Here is a 17,836-nt window from a genome sequence, read left to right as displayed (position 1 = left end):
TTCTGCATTGGGTATGGGCCTCATTGGAGATTTAGGAAAAAGACAGCCTAGACCATTAAGTTGGGGGCACACGGGCCTTGGGCTGTGTGTAGCACCCTGTGTGGCCCGAGGGCCCGGAAGCCTGGCTCCGGAGCCCCTGCCACCCTAGGAATGAGCTTTAGGGTCTGATGTGCAGGGCAGTGGCTCCCTAGGTAAGAGCCAGGTGTCACATGTGAACAGTGGACCCAGCTGCCTCTCCGGGGCGTCGGGACCGTGGGATCACAAGAGCAATTTGCACAAGAGGCCGATGGAGTTCTCATTCTGTTCTGGGCTTTATGCTCTGTGCTTGAGAAAGTGCAAACAGACTATTAGTCGATGACAGGCAATTAGTTCTGCCCCCTGGCTTGCTGTTTCTGCTGACGCAGGCTCCGAAGTCTCCTGGTTACCCAGCCTGCCACCCTCAGGCGCAGCAGGGCTTCTGGCCCGGCACGTGCTCCCATGGGGGCAGCAGCATGCCTTGTCTTTTCTTCCTTGTCATGCCACTTGCCTCCTCCAGCCCCCAAGAGTACCCTGGGGTGCTCTCTCCTCCAGCAACCTCCACCTGAATGCTCTCCCTCTGGATTACCCCATGGCTCACTCCTTCAGCTCTGCCAGCTCTTGGTTCAAATGTCACTGATCAGGGAGGCCCTCTCTGACTCCACTGCCCTAAACTGCCCTCTGCTGGCTGTCCCCCCACCCCGCCCCCCGCCACGCCTTAGTTATTTCTGTAGTCATGTGATGAACCAAGCAGCACTCTGCTCAGGTGATGACCTGGCTCTTCTTTTCTGCGCCAGTGTTTACACAACGAAGCCTGCACATGCCTGGCAGACACTGGTGTCGGCAAACTTTCAGGAGCACCCAGAGCCCCTGCTTTTCTCCCTTCACACACGGCTCCTTGACCCGAGAGGTGCCCTGTGGGCTGGAGCTGACCCTTCCTCAGGCCGCCCCTTCACCCCACCCCATCAAAGCAGCCAGCCTGGCCAGTCTGCCCTGCAGCTGGTACCAGATGTTCTGGGAGCGTCTGGAAGGCCGGGCAGACCGTCCTTGGCTCATGTGCTGAGCTTTGCCAGAAGCGATCTTCTGGGCCTCAGTTTCCCCACAAGCACCCTGAGCCAGGGGCTCTGCTCTGCCCACTCCCCATCATTCTGGCAAGAGCGGTGGTTCCACAGATCCTCACTGCCTCTTGATGGCATCACTGCCCTGGCCGAGGTGGGAGAGGAGGCTTCTCTCCATGGAAACAAGTCTCAGGGGAGCCAAGGAAGTTGCAGCCTGGTCTCCATGGCAACGGGCCAGCTGCTGTGGCTTCTCCGCTGGCCGCCCTTCCCCCTCCTGAGCCTGCCCTGGGTTGGAGGGGAGAGAGGGGGACATGCCTTCCTCACCCTCTTCCCCTTCATTGTAACTCCTAGTCGTTCCCCTTCACATCCCTCCCATTTCTGCCAACAGAGCTTGTTCCAGAAGCGCTAGCTCCACCCCGGGACCCCTGGCTCCTGACCGTGCCCTCCGTCACTCCCACGCTGCTGGCCGCAGCCCCTGTTCACACCTCTCACAGGCTACCCGGCTCTTGAACCTGCTCTGGGCTTTCTGGCATCTCTCCTTGTGCCTGCTGCTCACTCAGTGAAGGACCTTTCTTCCTCCTCTTGCTCCAGCAAGCCGGGCTTGAACCCCAGGGCTGCCTTGTGAAGCCTTATTCAGGTCCGCTGGCCCTTGGTTCAGATTCAGGTGCCTCCAGGGACCAGGCTGATAATATAAAAGAGGAAAGTGGCTAGATTGTGCAGTGATAACGCCAGCTGCCCCTTCACCCCAGCTGGGTGGTGGTGGGGAGTGGTGGGGTCTGGGGCACACTGCAGAGTCCACACCCCCATCCCCAGGGCTGCTCCCTGCTGCCAGGTGTGAGTGCAGGCTCACTGTCGCCAAAGCCTCCAGTTCTTCAAGATGCCAGAAGTTCAGAACGTTTGGACAGACCTTCCCATTTAGGAGCTGCTGACTCTGGCTGGGCACCGTGGCTCATGCCTGAAATCCCAGTGCTTTGGGAGGCTGAGGCGGGTGGATCACTTGAGGTCAGGAGTTCAAGACCAGCCTGACCAACATGGCAAAACCCCATCTCTACTAAAAATACCAAAATTAGCCTGGCGTGGTGTTGCGTGCCTGTAATCCCAGCTACTCAGGAGGCTGAGCCAGGAGAATCACTTGAACTCAGGAGGCAGAGGTTGCAGTGAACCAAGATTGCACCACTGCACTCAAGCCTGGGCGACAGAGTGAGACTCTGTCTTAAAAAGCCAAAAATCAAAACCAAACCAAAACAAAAACAAAAACTGTTGACTCAAATCAACATTCCAGGGACCAAGCTGAGCGTTCTTGCAGGTTGAACTTGGGCAGACCCGGCCTGCTTGGGTTGGCTGGCCCCTGCCTGGATTCCTCTTTTCTGACACTAAGAGGATTGCACTAGCAGAGTTTACTCCCTCTCCAGCCCCTCCCCCGAGTCTGTGCCTCTCCCAAGACAGGGCTGCTCCTTGTTTATCTCTGTGGTGTCTCCAGAGCCTGCGGAGGCTCTGGGGGACAGGACGAGAGGGAGCTGTAAGGACTGACTGCCAACATCGCTCCTGCCAGGCACTGCGCTCCTGCCTCTACTCACTGCCCCACTTCCTTCCACACCAAGGGCGAGGCAGGGGCCATCAGAACGCCAACTTTATGGAGGAAGAAATGGGGCTGGAGAGGGGAGGATTTGCCCAAGGTCATGGGTTGTGAAGTCAGGCAGCTAGGATCTGCATCTAGTTTTGTTCCCAAGGCCAGGCACATCACAGCAGTATAGTATGCGCTCGCTCGCTCTCTCTCTCCACCCCCATCCCCCCTCCCCCTCCCCCTCACCCCTCTTCCCTCCATTCCCCTCCCCATCCCTCTCTCTCTGCTAGGTGACAGTGGTCCCTGAGGAGGCCCCTGGGCCACGCCTAGACAGGTGGGAGGAGCTTCCTACCCCACCCTCTTCCTGTCAAGCTGGGTTCCTGTCAACCAGGGCTGCTCCTTGGGTTGGGATCCCAGCCTGGCTGGTAACAGAGGGTCTCCCTGCTGGTCTCGGTCTTCTGAGCATGCTGTACCCCCAGGAACCTGGAGGATGGAATTTGGCGGCCCTGGGTCCTGTGCCTGGCCCCTAGTGCCCGGGGGTCCCTCCCTGCTGTGTGGACTGTGTGACATGACGCCAGTCCCCCAGGTCCAGGGGCACAGCGGCCGGCAGAGAGGCCTCTGCGGCACAGATGCCTCCCTGAGTGGCTTGACTCTGCCAGCCCAGCGGTGGCCCAGCTAAATATACCCTGGCTGACGTCAAGCACTCTTCTGCTCCTGGGGTTTTTCTTAAGCTGCATTTATAGTTTGCGTGCTCCTTTGTAAAGATTTCACTTTTTTTTTGTCCCCTTAGCCGACTGTCTTATTGAGTGTGCTCTGACTTAGATGATTATAAAAATACTTTACAGCTGCTGCATTAGAAAGCCGGCAGCTGTCCAGAGGCTGGGGCATTTTGGTCAGTGTCAGTCTTTAGGTGAAGAAAACTTCCCTCCCCTCCCCCCAAGAATGCACATGCACACACATACACATGTGTACACACGTGTTCACACACACTTTCCTTCTTTCCTTTCCACCTTGTTTCTCACCACCTCCACAAGGCCAAGGAAGAGGCTACCTGGGCTGGGCTGGGCAGGGGTCTGTGAGCTGCCTCCTGGGCAGCCCGGCCTGGAAGGAAGGGGCCAGCGTGCTTCCTCTGGGCTTCTCTCCCTGGGCCTCTGGCTTACCTGGGCCTAATCCCTTCCTTCTTCTTCTCTTTCTGGGCTTTCTCTGTCTCTGTTTCTCTCTCTCTCCCCCCCACCCCTATTCTCTCTCCCCTAGGCCAGTCTGGTCCCTGAGGAGGCCCCTGGGCCACCCCTAGACAGGCAGGAGGAGCTTCCTACCCACCCCTTCCTGTCAAGCTGGGCTCTGCAGCTCCCCAGGGCTCCTCCTTGGTTGTGGTCCCAGCCTGGCTGATAACAGAGGGTCTCTCTGTTGGGCTCAGTCCTCTGGGCATGCTCTGTCCCCAGGAACCTAGAGGATGGAAGTTGCCAGGCCCTGCATCCCTTCCAGATGCCCTCGTCCTCCTCTCTTCTGCCCTGGCAGTGACACCCCACAGTTCTGTGTCTACCTAGAGACCTCAGCCCTCTGCCTGGGGTCCAAATCTCTGTCCTATATGCCCCTATGGGACCTCACTCCATGATAGCAGGTGCAAAGGCTCTGAGGCAGGTGCGCACCAGTGTCAGGAGCAGCTGGGAGGCCGGTTAGTGGGTGAAGTCACTGAGGGTGCATGTAGGAGGATGACTCTGAGCCCGACTGTCCCATGGCCCATGACAGAGAGGATGGATTTTATCTGAGTGTCCCATGGCCCATGGGAGAGAGGGTGGATTTTATTCTAAGCATAAGAAGTCGTTGGAGGGTTTTCGTTGTGGTGGGAGTGGAGGGGGGAACAAATGATTCTATTTGCACTTTGAAGGGCTCACTCTGCCTGCTGGGAAGAAGGAATCAGGGGCCGGGAGTGGAGTAGGAGGCTGCACCTGCTCCCAGGCAAGGAGCAGTGATGTGTGAGCAGTGGGGCCACGGCCGCGGAGGATGTGGTTGAATACACAGGTGCCATTTGGTGGTAGACAAGGAGTATGGGAACAGGGAGAATTCAGGACGCCTCAAGTCCTAGGACATGACAGGGGCGGATGCCAGGTGCCATCTATGTGTTTCATGTGAAAAGGTAACGAGCAGGTGGAAGGGACCCTTTGCAGCCTCTAGTCCATGCTGTTCTGGTTGTGCCGAAGCGCGCATGCTGGTCTTGGTTTGGCTAGGACTGATCGTCTGGGTCAGCTCTTTCATTCTGGCAGGAATTGGAAGGATTCTAGGCAGGTGTGGGAGTTCGGGCTGAACCTCCTCAGGGATCAGAAGCTGGCATGTCCCTGGGGGGCCCAGGATTAGGGCAGCACCGCGGGCCTCCATAACTGCTCCTCTGTGTCTCTGTGCATGTCCTCAGAGCGGGACGCCTTCGACACGCTGTTCGACCACGCCCCGGACAAGCTCAGCGTGGTGAAGAAGGTAAGCTCTTGGTAGGGGGTTGGATGTGTTCTCCTCTGGCTCCAGCTTTTTGACGGCACAAATGCCCGCTGGGAAGAAGGTGGGGAAATGTTTGGAATCTCAGAAATGTTTGCCACATGGATTGAAATGTAATTACAGTCAGAAAACCTAACCACAGTGCATAAAATTAGCGCCTTTTAACTCAACATCTCTGCTCCCTGGGTATCTTCCTGTCCACCCGCTCCACTTCTGTTAAGTGAATTACCCAGCCAGCAGTTCTTTCTGACTCGAGGCCTTTTTTCAATGTGGAAATGTTTTTAAGCATGTCAGCCTGCTGCTCTCGCTGGCCTCATTACCATCTCCTGCCTGCCCCGTAAACACGCAGGCCTGTGCGGCTGAGCCGTGCCATGCATGGACTTGGCCCGTTTCCCTCCAGACGGAGGATGGGCCCTCACCAGCCCAGGCAGTCTGCTGGTCAATCTGTGGATGGAAAAAAACGCCAAGTCTCTGGAGGTGCGTGCTGGTAGTGCTCAGCTTTGGGGGACCTGCCAGAAAGGCGTGTTCCCCTCAAAAGGGACAGGGGCCCATTAGCTGTACATTAACTTACCTGCAGGCGTCCCATTCAGGAGGCTGCAGTGGGGTGAATGCGCATGCATCCCTTCTTCCCATAACATCGGAGGAGCACTTATTTCTACCCATGGTGCAGGTGAAGGAGTTCTCCTTTCTAGGAGAGTTTACCCAAACAACTTTCTTAGTGCAGGACTTGTCAGAGCCTTTAATAGGCTGACCAGTACTGTATTTCTCCAAGAGGGAGCTTGGTAGGAAGCATTTTCCAAAGGTGTTTGTTGCGAGTGCAATTTATCCATTTTGGGGCGGAAGGTGTTATATTTCTGTGGAACCCACTTTGGGAAAATGTTGGGCTGGGTTTGAACAATGAGATCCTCCATTCTTGGAGGCACTTTGTAAAAGGCTGTTGGAACTGTGCTAATGGTCCTTCTGGGACAAAGCCTTCTGAGCACTCCTGGGTGGTGAGGGATACACTTGGAGCCTCAGAGGCCCCCACCTCCACCCCGTCACATGTGGCCCCCAGAGGCCCTGACAGAACTGGTTCAGGGAATGAATCAAATCCAGCTCCCCCAATTATCAGCTGTGTGACCTCTGGCAAGGGGCGAGATTATACCCCCAGCCTCAGTTTCCCCATCTGTCAAGTGGAAACAGGGATGTTACCTACCTCTCAGGGGACCTGAAAATAAACTGAGATTCTGTGCATGGGCTTCGCCTGCAGCGCATTGAAAATGGTGTAGCCTAAGGTCCCTTTCATCTCTCAGTAGATACAATGTTAATTCATTCTTCAAAAGACACATTTTGGGCACTGTAGCCACGGGCAAGGAAGGAAGGAGACAAGACGGAATCTTGTTTTGCTTGCTAGCTTCCCACTCCAGCATGCCCTGTCCTCACCTCCACATGCAAGTTTCGGTGTTTGTGGCTCTCTGGGCCCCAGAATGAAATCAGGGGTCCCTCCCCCCATCTGTAGGTTTCTCCCTGGGTCGTCCCCTCCTATTCCCACCCACATCAACCACAGCCTGAAGACCCCAAAGTGTTTGCAGATGTCTCTCTGTCTCTGTCTCTGTCTCTGTCTCTCTCTCCCCCCTAGGCTGGGGCAGTCCCTGAGGAAGCCCCTGGGCCACCCCTAGACAGGTGGGAGGAGTTTCCTACCCTCCCCTTCCTGTCAAGCTGGGCTCTGCAGCTCCTCAGGGTTCCTCCTTGGTTAGTGTTATACTGGCCTGAGCATAGAAAGTCAACACCAAGACAAAAGTGTTCCAAATTGCAGGGTCTTTATTGCCGGCGGCCACGGAGGACTCGAGTCTCTCCAACCCGTAGCCCCGAAAGGAGGGTGTCAAGACCTTTTATACCCGTAAAACCACCTCAGGAGTGAGGGTGAGGAGCAGGGGTGGGGGTGAGGGGCTTCAGAGGTTCTGAGGGCTAGTGGATTCTGTAAATCACCTCCTGGGCGAAGATGAGGGTGAGGGGTCCCGGACACTCCAAGGGCCAGGGGACTTTTGACATTCTGATGGTTACTTAAGTGGTTCACAAAAGTCAAGATTAGCATTTGTTCACACATTGTCTGGGTAGGGTGGAAATTACAGTCCTTAATTGACTGCTTGCCTGTCACATTTGGGTTACAGAGAGCAGTTTCAACAGAAAGCCGAGGTATGGTTGAGGTATGCAGTTTTATGGGGCTTTTACCATGTCACACTTAGGGTCCCAGCCTGGCTGGTAACAGAGGGTCTGTCAGTTGGGCTTGGTCCTCTGAGCATGCTCTGTCCCCAGAAACCTGGAGGTTGGAAGTTGCCAGGCCCTGGATCCCTTCCAGATGCCCTCATCCCCCTCTCTTCTGCCCTGGCAGTGATGCCCCACAGCTCTGTGTCTACCTAGAGACCTCAGCCCTCTGGGGTCCAAGTCTCTGTCCCATATGCCCCTGGGTACCCACTCAGCTCACTCCCACTTGGCACTGGCGCACCCTCAAGTCCAGCTCCGATGCCCCCTCTCCTAGGTCTTAATGGGGGTCCGCACACCTCTGGCTCATGAAATCTCCCCTGCAGTGTGTGTTTCCCTGCAGTGCCCTATCTCTTGATGTCTCTGTCCCACTACTACATGCATATGGAGAACTACATCACAGGCCTGGTGTCAGGGGCCGGGGATGGAGCTCTCTTTACTGTGTTTCTGTCCTTAGCACCAAGCAGCATGCTTGGCACATAGTAGTTGCTCAGTAAATTTGAGCAGAATGGGTTAGAAATCATATCATGGGCAGTGGTGGTGGTATTGAATTTCCAGAAAAGTTGGGTTCAGTCGCTGAGGAATTACAGGTGACAGGATTTAAATTTTGCTGGAGAGAAGCCAGTGCCCCTTGGTACCTACATAACAGGGCTCAGAAAATCCCTGCCGCCTGGAGAGAACCCCCTGAGTGGATCTCCCCATGCACCGAAAATCCACAGGTGGGCTGGGCATGGTGACTCACGCCTATAATCCCAGCAATTTGGGAGGCCCAACTGGGCGGATCACCTGAGGTCGGGAGTTCGAGACCAGCCTGACCAACGTGGAGAAACTCCGTCTCTACTAAAAATACAAAATTAGCTGGGCGTGGTGGTGCATGTCTGTAATCCCAGCTACTATGGAGGTTGAGGCAGGAGAATCCCTTGAACCTGGGAGGTGGAGGTTGCAGTGAGCTGAGATTGCGTGATTGCACTCCAGCCTGGGCAACAAGAGCAAAACTCCATCTCAAAAAAACAAAAAGGGAAAAAACCTTGATAGGCGTGGCCCAAGGCAGCAGCACCTCCCTGTCAGTCTTCTGAGTGTGCTATTCACAGTTCCAGATCACCTCTAAGATACATTTGCAAATGTAATGATCCTCCCCTGGCAGTTTTGTATCTTTCTTAAGAGCACCGAGTGTTCTTCAGTGTGATTGTTAAATATGGCACACGTGTGCGGATCAGCATATGCGTGCATGGGTTGGTGAACAGGGACACGCGTAGCCAGGACAGGTACGGGCATGGTGCCATGAAAACTAGGGGCTAGGCCGGGCGCGGTGGCTCATACCTGTAATCCCAGCACTTTGGGAGGCCGAGGCACGTGGATCACGAGATCAAGAGATTGAGACCATCCTGGCCAACATGGTGAAACCCCGTCTCTACTAAAAAAAAAAAAAAAAAAAAAAAAATTAGCTGGGCATGGTGGCGCATGCCTGTAATCCCAGCTACTCGGGAGGCTGAGACAGGAGAATTGCTTGAACCCAGGAGGCAGAGGTTGCAGTGAGCCGAGATTGTGCCATTGCACTCCAGCCTGGCACCTGGCGACAGAGTGAGACTCCGTCTCAAAAAAAGAAAAAAGGAAAACTAGGGGCTATTGTTGGGATGTTGCGTTTGAAACACGGGCTTTTAATTTCAGCAAACAGGAGATGATGAAAGCGTTTCACAGCGCCGGGGCTGGCAGAGGTCAAGCCTGCCCCTCCAGACGGGGCCTGCACGCGGCCACTCATGGCTTCTGTGTCTCTTTTGTTCTCGGCAGTCTCTCATCACTTTTGTGAACAAGCACCTGAACAAGCTGAATCTGGAGGTGACGGAACTGGAGACCCAGGTATACGCGGTTTTGCCCGCCACTGTTTTCACTCAGCGTTTTCATCCCAGGTGGGGCGGGTGAACAAAGCTGGCTCCAGTTTGCTCATCTTGCAAGGAATTCCTGTGGCATGGGCAGAAATAACCACGAGGCCTTCTCAGCCCCTCTGTCTTCCTTTTCTGGGGCTGCTGCGGCAAAGCACCACAAGCCAAGTGGCTGAAACAACAGACCTCTGTGTCCTGGAGTGCTGGAGGCTCAGAATCCAAAATCAAGGTGTGGTCCGGGTCGGTTCCCTCCAAGGCCATCAGGAGGATCTGTTCCTGGTCTCTCTCCCAGCTTCTGGGTTTTTGCTGGGATCATTGGCTTCCTCGGCTTGTACACGCATCGGTGTGTCCTTGTGTGCGAGTCTCTGTGTCCAGATTTCCCCATTTAACCAGGACCTGGTCACGCTGGATGGGAGCCCGCCCATGACTTCATCTTTACCTGACTGCATCTTTGTAAACCTGTTTCCAATACGCCACATTCACAGGTCTGGTGATTAGGGTTCCACTGCGTCTTTTTCTGGGAGACGCAAAACCCCAAAACACCTGAGGGTGTTATTTATTCAACCCCCTAACACCCCAGCCCACCACAGGGCCTTGGCACCTGCAATTCCTCTATCTAGAACGTGCTGGCCCTTGGGAGGCCGAGGTGGGTGGATCACTTGAGGTCGGGAGTTCAAGACCAGCCTGACCAATATGGAGAAACCCTGTCTCTACTAAAAATACAAAATTAGCTGGGTGTGGTGGTGCGTGCCTGTAATAGTCCCAGCTACTCTGGAGGCTGAGGCAGGAGAATCGCTTGAACCTGGGAGGCAGAGGTTGTGGTGAGCTGAGATTGCACCATTGCACTCCAGCCTGGGCAACAAGAGCGAGACTCACTTTCAAAAAAGAGAAAGAAAAAGAACATTCTGGCCCCTTCAGCCTCCGCTCAGTGCCGCTGTCACCCTGTGGCGGGGACCTGGCAAATGTCCTCCTGGTCAGTACATATAACACATTCCTTCTGTATATCAAGTTTACTCCTCCAGCCCCAACCCCCACTCAGAGCTACAGGAGTGTCGGGAAAGTATGTTTTTGAGCACTCGGCGAGCATTAAAGACAAAATACAATTTTCCCAGGATTAGCAGGGTGCTTGGCTGCGGAGGCTTTTGAGCTCCTGATGCAGACATCCCTAACGCACAGCTGATCCTTCTTAAACCCCAGGGCAGCCAAATTCATTCCCTTCTCCTTCTTTAACTTTTCTCATTTGCTTTTCTAATTAAAAAAGTAATTCAGGTTCATTGTAGAAATGTCTGAAAATGCAGATAAGCAAAACAAATAAAAACCATCTGTAAGCCCATCGCCCGGAGACGACTGTGCAGAGGGTTTTGTTCAGACCTACTCTCTACGTGGACAGCGAGTCGCAGGCAGTGTGGGTCTGTCTGTGACAGCATCGCGGTCTGTTTTTAATGTGTCTGTTTATTTGTGTATTGTTTTCCGCAGTTTACAAATATCGTGCATTCAGCCTCGGATTGTTTTCTGTTTGAGATGTGAGCCCCCAGAAGCAGGGGAGGTGAAAAGTAAAAATCCTCCTTTATCCTTTTCTGCAGACCCCTCCCCTTCAGACCCTCGGGGGTAACTAACTGCAGTTCGTGGTTGGGTGTGTATTTTTCTAGATTTTTTTTGTGCATAAATGTATTTCCCTAAATGATGGTGGATCTTGCTGTCCACTGTTTTGTAATGTGCTTTGTATCACTAGCTACACTGTGGACATCTTTTGGTGTAAGAGAAAGTGTATGTGTGTGTCTGTGTGTATGTGTGTGTTCCTGTCTGATTCTTTTTTCCTTGCTCGATCTATCCATCTATCTATATTTTGTCACTTTTTTTTTTTTGAGACAGAGTCTCATTCTGTCAGCCAGGCTGGAGTGCAGTGGCACCATCTCAGCTCATTGCAGCCTCCGCCTCTCTGGTTCAAACGATTCTCCTGCCTCAGCCTCCTGAGTAGCTGGGAATACAGGCACCTGCCACCACACCCAGCTAACTGTATTTTTAGTAGAGACAGGGTTTCACTGTGTTGGCCACTCTGGTCTCAAACTCCTGACCTCATGATCCGCCCACCTTGGCCTTCCAAGGTGCTGGGATTACAGGCGTGAGCCACCTCACCTGTCTTTTGTCACTTCCCATGAGATGGGAAGTATATCTCATCAGCTGGAAGGCTGCACTGCACTTCATTAAAGCAGCGCCTCACAACTGGATGCTTTTCTGCTCCTGTAAACAGTAGTGCAGAGAGCATCTTTGTGTACAGCTGTCTGTGCCCCGGTCTGCTTCTTCAGGATAAACGCCTAGAAGTGGAGTCATTAGAGCAAAGCCCACACCGCCCTCTCTGAAGACCCGGGAAGGTTTGCTGCATGGGAGCCCCTGGTACCGTCACGGGGCGGTGACGGGCACTGCTCTTCCACATCCATCCCACCTATCCCCACATCCCTTCTCAGAGGGGCCTGCACATCGCTCTGAGCAGCTGAGCCTCTTAGATTGAGACTCTGAAATTAAATTTGCATTTATTTCTATTTACTCAATATCGACGTTTTTTTCCTATTATCACACTATACAGAGTCTTACACATATGTTTAATCATTGGCCCACCAGAAGAGGTAACTGGCCACAGAAAGGCAGGGATTTTTTTTTGTTGTTGTTGCAAGGGAATTTGGGTATTTGTATAAATATCATATATCATTTATAAAGACTATAAATCATTAATGTCTTGATGCCCTGGGAGTCAGAGAGGCCCTGGTTTCTCTGTGTGTCCATTTCTCTGTGTGTGTGTCTGTGTGTGGTGTGTGTGTGGTTTATGTAGTCTGTGTGGTGTTTGTGTGTGGCTTAGGTAGCCTGGTGTGTGTGTGATTTATGTAGTGTGTGTGGTGTGTGTGTGGTTTATGTAGTGTGTGTGGGTTATGTAGTATGTGTGGTGTGTGTGTGGGGGTTATGTAGTCTCTGTGGTGTGTGTGTGTGGTTTATGTAGTCTGTGTGGTGTGTGTGGTTTATGAGTCTGTGTGGTGTGTGGTGAGTGTGTGGGTTATGTAGTCTGTGTGGTGTGTGTGATTTGTGTAGTGTATGTGGTTTATGTAGTGTGTGTGTGTTATGTAGTCTGTGTGGTGTGTGTGGTTTATGAGTCTGTGTGGTGTATGTGTGGGTTATGTAGTCTGTGTGGTGTGTGTGTGGTTTGTGTAGTGTGTGTGGTTTATGTAGTGTGTGTGTGTGTGTGTGTGTGTGTTTTATGTAGTCTGTGTGGTGTGTGTGGTTAATGAGTCTGTGGTGTGTGTGTGGGTTATGTAGTCTCTGTGGTGCGTGTGGGTTATGTAGTCTGTGTGGTATGTGTGTGGTTTGTGTAGTGTGTGTGGTGTGTGTATGGTTTATGTAGTATGTGGTGTGTGTGTGTGTGTGTGGGGTTATGTAGTCTGGTGTGTGTGGGGGGGTTATGTAGTCTGGTGTGTGTGTGTGTGTGTGTGTGTGTGTGGTTTATGTAGTCTGTGTGGTTTGTGTGGTTTATGAGTCTGTGGTGTGTGTGGTTTGTGTAGTGTGTGTGTGTGGTTTATGTAGTGTGTGGTGTGTGTGTTATGTAGTCTGGTGTGTGTGTGTGGGTTATGTAGTCTGTGTGGTGTGTGTGTGGGTTATGTAGTCTGGTTATGTGTGGATTATGTAGTCTGTGGTGTGTGTGTGGTTTGTGTAGTGTGTGTGGTTTATGTAGTGTGTGGGGGTGTGTGTGGGAGTTATGTAGTCTGTGTGGTGTGTGTATGTGGTTTATGTGGTCTGTGTGGTATGTCTGGTTTATGAGTCTGTGTGGTGTGTGGTGTGTGTGGTTTATGTAGTATGTGGTGTGTGTGTTATGTAGTCTGGTGTGTGTGTGTGTGTGCGCGTGGGTTATGTAGTCTGTGTGGTGTGTGCGTGGGTTATGTAGTCTGTGTGGTGTGTGTATTATGTAGTCTGTGTGGTGTGTGTGGTTTGTGTAGTGTGGTGTATGTGGTTCATGTAGTGTGTGTGAGTGTGTGTGTGGGTTATGTAGTCTGTGTGGTGTGTGGATTATATAGTCTGTGTAGTGTGTGTGGTTTGTGTAGTGTGGTGTGTGTGGTTCATGTAGTGTGTGTGAGTGTGTGTGTGGGTTATGTAGTCTGTGTGGTGTGTGTGTGTGGTTTATGTAGTCTGTGTGGTGTGTGGTGTGTGTGTGGGTTATGTAGTCTGTGGTGTGTGTGGGTTATGTAGTCTGTGTGGTGTGTGTGGATTATGTAGTCTGTAGTGTGTGTGGTTTATGTAGTCTGTGTGGTGTGTCTGGTTTATGAGTCTGTGTGGTGTTTATGTGGGTTATGTAGTCTGTGGTGTGTGTGTGTGGTTTATGGAGTCTGTGTGGTGTGTGTGTGTTATGTAGTCTGTGTAGTGTGTATGTGGTTTGTGTAGTATGTGGTGTGTGTGTGGTTTATGTAGTGTGTGTGTGTATTATGTAGTCTGTGTGGTGTGTGTGTGTGGTTTATATAGTCTGTGGTGTGTCTGGTTTATGAGTCTGTGTGGTGTGTGGTGTGTGTGTGGGTTATGTAGTCTGTGTGGTATGTGGTGTGTGGTGTGTGTGTGTGGGTTATGTAGTCTGTGTCTTTGTGTTGTTTGTGTACTGTATGTGGTGTGTGTGTGGTTTATGTAGTGTGTGGAGGTGTGTGTGTGTGTGGTTTATGTAGTCTGTGTGACGTGTGTGTGTGGGTTATGTAGTCTGTGGTATGTGATGTGTGGGGTTTATATAGTGTGTATGATATGTGTGGTTTACATAGCCTGTGTGATGTGCATGTGAGTGTGGTTTATGCAGTCTGTGGTGTGTGGTGTGTGTGGTTTGTGTAGTCTCTGTGTGGTATGTATGTGGTGTATGCGTGTGTTTTCCCTCATTTCCAAACCATTCTGACATTGTGGTCAGCGTGCCTGCTGTGTGATGGTGACAGGTCCTCTGCCTCTGCGTGACAGAGAGTGAGCCCCTCAGCCTCCCTGAGCTTCTGTCCACAGGGTTGAACTGGAGATGATGGCAGTGTGAGGATAGGCTGAGACAGCGGCTGAGATCAGCGTGGGCGGGGCTTGGCAGGGGTTAGCTCTGCTGATGAGGAGGCAGCTGTGGGGTCTCGGGGCCTCTGGGGATCCTGCTCCCCACGGAGCTGCACAGCAGGTTGCTGAGTGAGACCACCACCCTGGGTGCTTGTGAGAGTGAAGGGTCACCTGCTCACAGCGGGGGCCCCAGGCCCTGCCCTTTCCATGTGGCGGTCCCTCCTGCCTTCCTGTGACCCCGTGTACTGGGACAGGGAGGAGACACAGTGGAAGGAAGTTCGGGGCCTGCGGGCGCAGCAGTGTAGCCTCCCCAGACCTCCTGGGGAGAGGTGTGGGTTGGCGCCTTCATTCACGTTCACAAGGCAGCTTCAGTTCCCTGGAGGTTAGTCCACAGAACATGGGTTCTGGCCTCTGTGCACAAGCCAGCTCGGTGTTATTCTGGTGGGAAAATGCCAACACGCTTGACCAAGATGCTGTGGGCACGAAGCTTCCCTGTGGAGACAGACTTAAAGGAGTTCTTCAGCCGGGCGTGGTGGCTCATGCCTGTAATCCCAGCACTTTGGGAGGCCAAGGCAGGCAGTCACGGGTCAGGAGATTGAACCCATCCTGGCCAATACAGTGAAACCCCGTCTCTACTAAAAATACAAAAAATTAGCCAGGTTGGTGGTGGACACCTATAGTCCCAGCTACTCAGGAGGCTGAGGCAGGAGAATCGCATAAACCCTGCAGGCGGAGGTTGCAGTGAGCTGAGATCGCAGCAGTGCACTCCAGCCTGAGTGACAGAGCGAGACTCCTCAAAAAAAAAAAAAAAAAAAAAAAAAGTCCTTCAAACCCTCTGATCTCCTTAATGAGAGGAGTGGCTGGCTGTTTTGTGGTATGGAAGGCCGAGGTTTGTGACGTGCAGAGCAAGTGCCATTTGCCCATCAACTGACAGCGGGTTGAATTCAGGGCTCAGACCCTATCCTGGGTCCCATGAGGGACTGTGGCCCACTGGCATTGCTTCGTGCTTTATGCTCTAGTTGTACCTTCCTCTTCTAAAGGTCAGGGCTTCTGATATTGGATGTTTGTGATTTTGACTTTTTATCTTTTTTTTTTTTGAGAAGGAGTCTTGCTCTGTTGCCCAGGCTCTGCAGTGGCACAATCTCGGCTGATTGCAACCTCTACTTCCTGGGTTCCAGCAATTCTCCTGCCTCAGCCTCCTGAGTAGCTGGGATTACAGGCATAGATCCACCAAGCCCAGCTAATTTTTCTTTTTGTATTTTTAGTAGAGATGGAGTTTCACCATCTTGACCAGGCTGGTCTCGAACTCCTGACCTCAAATGATCCACCCACCTCGGCCTTCCAAAATGCTGGGATGACAGGTGTGAGCCACTGCACCTGGCCTTGACTTCTCATCTTAAAGTACCAACAGGATAGGGGCCTTGGAGGTCTACCTAGGAGGGGCCTGCTGCTGCTGCTGCTGTTTTCAATAAAACACCCTCCCATCTTTGAGTTCTAGTTTTATCCATTGCAATTGTTGCTGGTCTCAGGGAGCTGGAGGCTTCCCAGGTACCCCAGCCCCTCTCGTCTCTCCAGTTGTTCTCCCTGAGAATCTTCCAGACCAGCACTGATGAACAGACCTTTCTTTCATGATGGAAGTGTCCTGTAGCTGTGCCAGCCAGCACGGCAGCCACTGGCCACACGTGGTTACTGAGCACCCGAAATGTGGTCATGCTGCTGAGACATGAAATTTTTAATTTTAATGAATTTTTAGAAACAGTCAGATTTAAGAATCCTGGAGATTGTACAACAACGTGAATGTACCTGACATGACTGAATTGGACACTTAAAAGTAGTTAAGATGGTAAATGTGATGGTATGTTTTTACCACAATTTAACTAAAGAGAAGAGTCAGCATAGGCAAGGTACAAAAAGACAAATGGCTATGTGATTCCATTTACATGAGATACCCAGAGGACTGAAATTCATAGAGACAGAGAGTAGAATGATTGGTGGTTCTCAGGGCCTGGGGAGAGAGTAGAGACCTGGGGGACAGAGTCTCACTTTGGGAACATGAAGAAGTTCTGGAGATGTGTGGGTGTGAGCGAGTGCATTCCCAACGATGAGAATGCACTTACTGCCACTGACCCGTGCACTTATGTTGGAAATAGATGCTCGGTGCCACGAAGAGAAATCAGCACTGAGACAAAGGATCTCTCAGCAAGCAATTTTTACTTCCTGCACTGCAGGAAGGGTACCCTCGCCAGCCATCCGGCCATGAGAGTATAATGAACAGAGGAAAGCAGACATGTTTATCCCTTACGCATTTGGGGTCATCCTCACTGCTGTGTCTGATCTCCATTGGCTGGAGCCAGACCTCAACTGAAACCGGACTGGCTAATAACTTAAAACGTTTTTAAACAGGTAAAAGCAGTGGAGAGCTGGGACATGCCTGTGAGCACGTTCAGTACTGATGTCTTGGTTAAAGTACAAGGACATAGAATGTGCCATATGCCTATAAGCATGGCACGTCTAACAGCTAGAGAGGAGAGGACTTTGAACAAAGTTATTAGCACATTTATTCTTTAACAGGAAAGAAAATTTGAAGAGGAACTTTTCTACTTCCCACAACTTACAAGTGGTTAAGATGGCGAATTTCAGCCTATGTATATTTTATCACAACAAAAAAGAATAAGTCAGCAACATTCAAACACAAACATTTTTTATTTAAATAGCTGCATGTGGCCATTGGCTACCATGTTGGACAGTATCTCTAGACCCATGGAAGCTGGGGCTGCACTCACTGTGGTCTCTGCTGTAAGACAGAGTCAGTGAGGGCCACCTGGTCCCACCTCTGCGCCCTGCAGATCGGAATGAATGATTCCAGCAGCTGATGCTGAGGGAGCACTCACGTGTGCTGCGGGCTCCCTGCCCGCCATCTCGCTGTGCCTTTATGATAACCCTGAGCGATGGGAGTCAGTGCTATCCCTGGGGCCAGAAGCAGGGGACGGTTCCAAAGGCACAGTCCTAACTAGGCAGCTGCAAACACTCATCTCATCATATTTAGTATTTGCAGTGCTCATGTATTAGAGCCCTTTTGCTTTTCCTAGATGAGGTGCCGGGTCTCAAAGGATTTCATGATCATGCCTTCACTTGATTCCAGATTCTCCTGCCTGAAGTGAAGGGAGGGATGGATTGCTTTACTTTAAAATATTTCCGGCTAGGTGCAGTGGCTCTCACCTGTAATCCTAGCACTTTGAGAGGCTGTGGCAAGCAGATCACTTGAGCCTAGGAATTTAAGACCAGCCTGGGCAATATGGCCAAACCCTGTCTCTATAAAAAATACAAAGGCTGATGCAGGAGAATCACTTGAACCCAGAGGCGGAGGTTGCAGTGAGTGGAGATGGTGCCATTGCACTCCGGCCTGGGTGACAAGAGCAAAACTCTGTCAAAGCAAAACCAAAAAGTTAGCCAGACGTGGTGGTGTGCACCTATAGTCCCAGCTGCTTGGGAGGCTGAGATGGGAGGATCACCTGAGCCCAGGGGGTCGAGGCGGCAGTGAGGCT

General features: G+C 52.0%; 1 protein-coding gene across 3 annotated transcripts in view; it reads left to right on the top strand.

The window, feature by feature from the left end:
- Positions 1-17,836, top strand: part of PARVB (parvin beta) — a 149,695-nt gene that overhangs the window by 118,673 nt on the left and 13,186 nt on the right. For 2 of the 3 annotated variants that reach the window (XM_035265294.3, XM_054238745.2), the window contains exons 9-10: positions 5,048-5,109; positions 9,154-9,222. In XM_035265294.3, the coding sequence (XP_035121185.1) occupies positions 5,048-5,109; positions 9,154-9,222 (131 nt within the window). The remainder of the gene's footprint in view (positions 1-5,047; positions 5,110-9,153; positions 9,223-17,836) is intronic. The other variant, XM_035265308.3, reaches the window with a different exon arrangement.

This window comes from Callithrix jacchus, chromosome 1 (genome assembly GCF_049354715.1).
Source record: "Callithrix jacchus isolate 240 chromosome 1, calJac240_pri, whole genome shotgun sequence".
NCBI classification, from domain to species: domain Eukaryota; kingdom Metazoa; phylum Chordata; class Mammalia; order Primates; family Cebidae; genus Callithrix; species Callithrix jacchus.
Note: the sequence above shows the minus strand (reverse complement) of the source record. Positions and strands in the feature narration are given on the sequence as shown.